Source organism: Pseudovirgaria hyperparasitica (assembly GCF_010093815.1).
Source record: "Pseudovirgaria hyperparasitica strain CBS 121739 unplaced genomic scaffold EJ05scaffold_97, whole genome shotgun sequence".
Classification (NCBI taxonomy): Eukaryota; Fungi; Ascomycota; class Dothideomycetes; order Acrospermales; family Acrospermaceae; genus Pseudovirgaria; species Pseudovirgaria hyperparasitica.
The window spans coordinates 1-2,612 of NW_022985645.1; the positions used below are offsets into that span (position 1 = coordinate 1).

Genomic DNA, 2,612 nt, shown 5'->3' on the forward strand with positions numbered 1-2,612 from the left:
ACCACGCGCCCTGGGTTGGTCCTTGTGCGTGTCAAGTGGAGGCTGCAGAGCCTGCAGCGGCGGCGGCGCTGTGCTCGTTGAGATATTGCCTTGCTCTTCGCTGGGTCTTGACGCTGGTTCTGGTGTTAGAGACGGGGTCCGCTGCTGACGTGGCTCGATGTTCTTATCAGGGATGAGGAGATCGCTGCCAGACTCAGCAGCCTGCGCCTTGGGTTTGTGTTCTTGAGTATCAAGTGGAGGCTGCGAGGCCTGCAGCAGCGTTGAAGCCGTGTCGGTGGAATGCTCCTTGCTGGTGTTCATACTGGTGCTCATGACTGCTGTGGTGTGTTGAGCGTCCAGTGCCTTCGCCAAAGATCTTTTATATTCTCTGGACGGTGGGCACTAAAAAGGTCCTGTGCAAGTTTATCGTTCGAGGGCCCATAATAGAGACATACCGGTCCCGCCCTGCCGCTAAATGGGACCAGATAGCGATATAACTCTAGAATAGAGACTGGGGACTTCTTTAACTATAAATATATATACTTCTATATATACTCTTACTCTATACATAGAGCATCTATGCAGGCCTGGTAGTGGTCAAAAACAAATGGATCATAAGGCCCAAGCGGCTGCCGTCCAAGAGAAACTGGCTTGCCTCCCAGCATCTATCAGCAACCCCAGCTCCTCAGCGGCTTGCTCTCAAGTACTGCTATATTGAGGAGATGGCTCGGCCTGGAACTGCTCATTAAGAAGCTGCGAAGACAGCAGGTGTTCTACTTAGCACAGCTGGTGTTTAGATAGGGATTATATGGTGTATCTTGGAGTAATCGCTACTACCCTCTGCCGGAGCGTCTCATCAATGTAATACCCATCTGCGGCATGTGTGAAGAAGCGTAGAGCTCACTGGTCGGCGTGGCTATGTGCAAAGGCGATGTGGAGGAATTCCTCAAAAGTTCGAGATGAGTGGCTCAATCTGTTGATTCGCTCAGACATCCACACCGTCTTTGACCAGAAACGGTTCGCAATTATCCCAAAATCGAGTGCTTTCTTGGTGCACATCGTTGCTCTCGGGTCCTCGATGCAATTAGCAAACCTATATCACAATGTTGCGCTTCAACAACTCGTGGGCGTCGCTGTGCAATATCTTTTCGCACGTTTCGCGTGGACTGTATTTGCTCAACTTTCCAACTTTCTCCAGCAAGGCCTCAAGCGGACGCTCTGTACTTACGCTGAGGACGGGGAGATTCGTGTTGCTGAGTTCTCCGGTGATCAATGCAAACAGATCTTCGGTGGCAAATCACGTAGCCAAAGCCCGCGGAAACGACAACGTGATGTACCTATTATTCCGGCAGTATCAGAATATGATACATGGAAGCATCCAAGCTGCAGACGCACTTCATCATGCGATGGTACGCCAGGACGTAAGAGAGTACGATGTTCCAGTTCCTCTTCACGGCATTCCTCTATCTACAGTGAATTCTGGGGTCATTCTGACCATTCTGGCTCAGATCAGGACTTTGGTGAAGATAGTTTCAACACCGAACAAGAAGATCCGGAGACAGTCGATAAGCCTCAAGTTGATTCCTCGTCTACATCAACCCGTCTCTCAACAGATAACTTACTTCAATCAAATATGAGACTCAGGAGCTTCGGACATATCCTCCAAAAAACATCTCGCGTCAAACGTCAATCATGTAATAGACGGTCCTTGTGCATAGGAAATCTCCGTGCAAGTATTCATTGGCATTTAAATTTCACCGCTCAAGTATGGACTGCAACACCTTCACTGCTTACTTCATTATCGCCATTCTTGGCACCCTCGTTGGGAATTACCTCTTGTACTTCGACTTCCAAGCACGGAAGGAATAGTTTTTTGGATACTTTTCTCCCTTCGACTTGTCCTGTGGACGTTGGGCTATTTCTGCGTAGTTCTTGCGCTGTTATTTGTCATTGCCGGCTGCGTTGGCCACTGGACGACTCGATCATCGTTCTGGGAGGAATGGACACTGTCATCTTTTGAATGCTCATTGCTTGCAATCTCTTTCCTTAACGTATGTAAAGTATCCTTATGTGTACGACCTCCTAACGATAGCCCAGTCAAAACGTAGCGTCCGCAACTACAATACGCTTCAGGATTCAAAGCTTCGCCTCGGTCCTCACCTATTCCTTATCAGCATCTTCTTGGTTATCGCGTTTTCCCCGCTGAGAAATCGATATTCCAATTTGCATGACATTGTTGTCGCAATCGTTTACATCATTCGCGTCTTTGCGCAGATGCAGCCAATAGAGTAATTGGCACAGCGAACTCGGCTAACTGTGATGTGGATGTGAGTAGAGCAAACACGTTAGCCAAGTGTTGGCCAAGGTCACTGGGTACCGGACGAGTAGCCCGCGACGCGATAACGCAATCGAGCGGCTCTGCGGACGACTCAGCAAAGTGGGCGACGGCAGAGTTCAGGAGAGTGGAGAAGTGTCTCGCCGAGTATAGGCATCCGCGATCGGCACGCTGAAGAGCAGTTGCACGCGACTGCTCCTGCAGGAGCTCCTTCAGGCGCCGGAAGCGAGCTTGAGGTGAGATTGTACCACGTGGTAGAAGCGCGACGAATTCGAGGTTGGATATACACTTGTGGATG

The 2,612-nt window shown here is 49.8% G+C and overlaps 2 protein-coding genes across 2 annotated transcripts; one reads left to right on the forward strand and one right to left on the reverse strand.

The window, feature by feature from the left end:
- Positions 1–31: 31 nt before the first annotated feature.
- On the reverse strand, positions 32–312 carry EJ05DRAFT_506103 (uncharacterized protein; the record flags this gene model as incomplete). Its single annotated transcript, XM_033747782.1, has 2 exons — positions 32–113; positions 194–312. 2 exons carry the CDS (start codon positions 310–312, stop codon positions 32–34), a joined length of 201 nt encoding a protein of 66 aa, XP_033594831.1.
- Positions 313–889: 577 nt separating this feature from the next.
- On the forward strand, positions 890–2,394 carry EJ05DRAFT_481332 (uncharacterized protein). The gene has a single exon (XM_033745055.1). The coding sequence runs from the start codon at positions 911–913 to the stop codon at positions 1,997–1,999; it is 1,089 nt and encodes a 362-aa protein (XP_033594832.1). The 5' UTR covers positions 890–910; the 3' UTR covers positions 2,000–2,394.
- The last annotated feature ends 218 nt before the right edge of the window (positions 2,395–2,612 follow it).

Coding starts and splice junctions, on each gene's coding strand:
- EJ05DRAFT_481332 (XM_033745055.1), top strand. CDS start 911: ATGTGGAGGAATTCCTCAAAAGTTCGAGATGAGTGGCTCAATCTGTTG.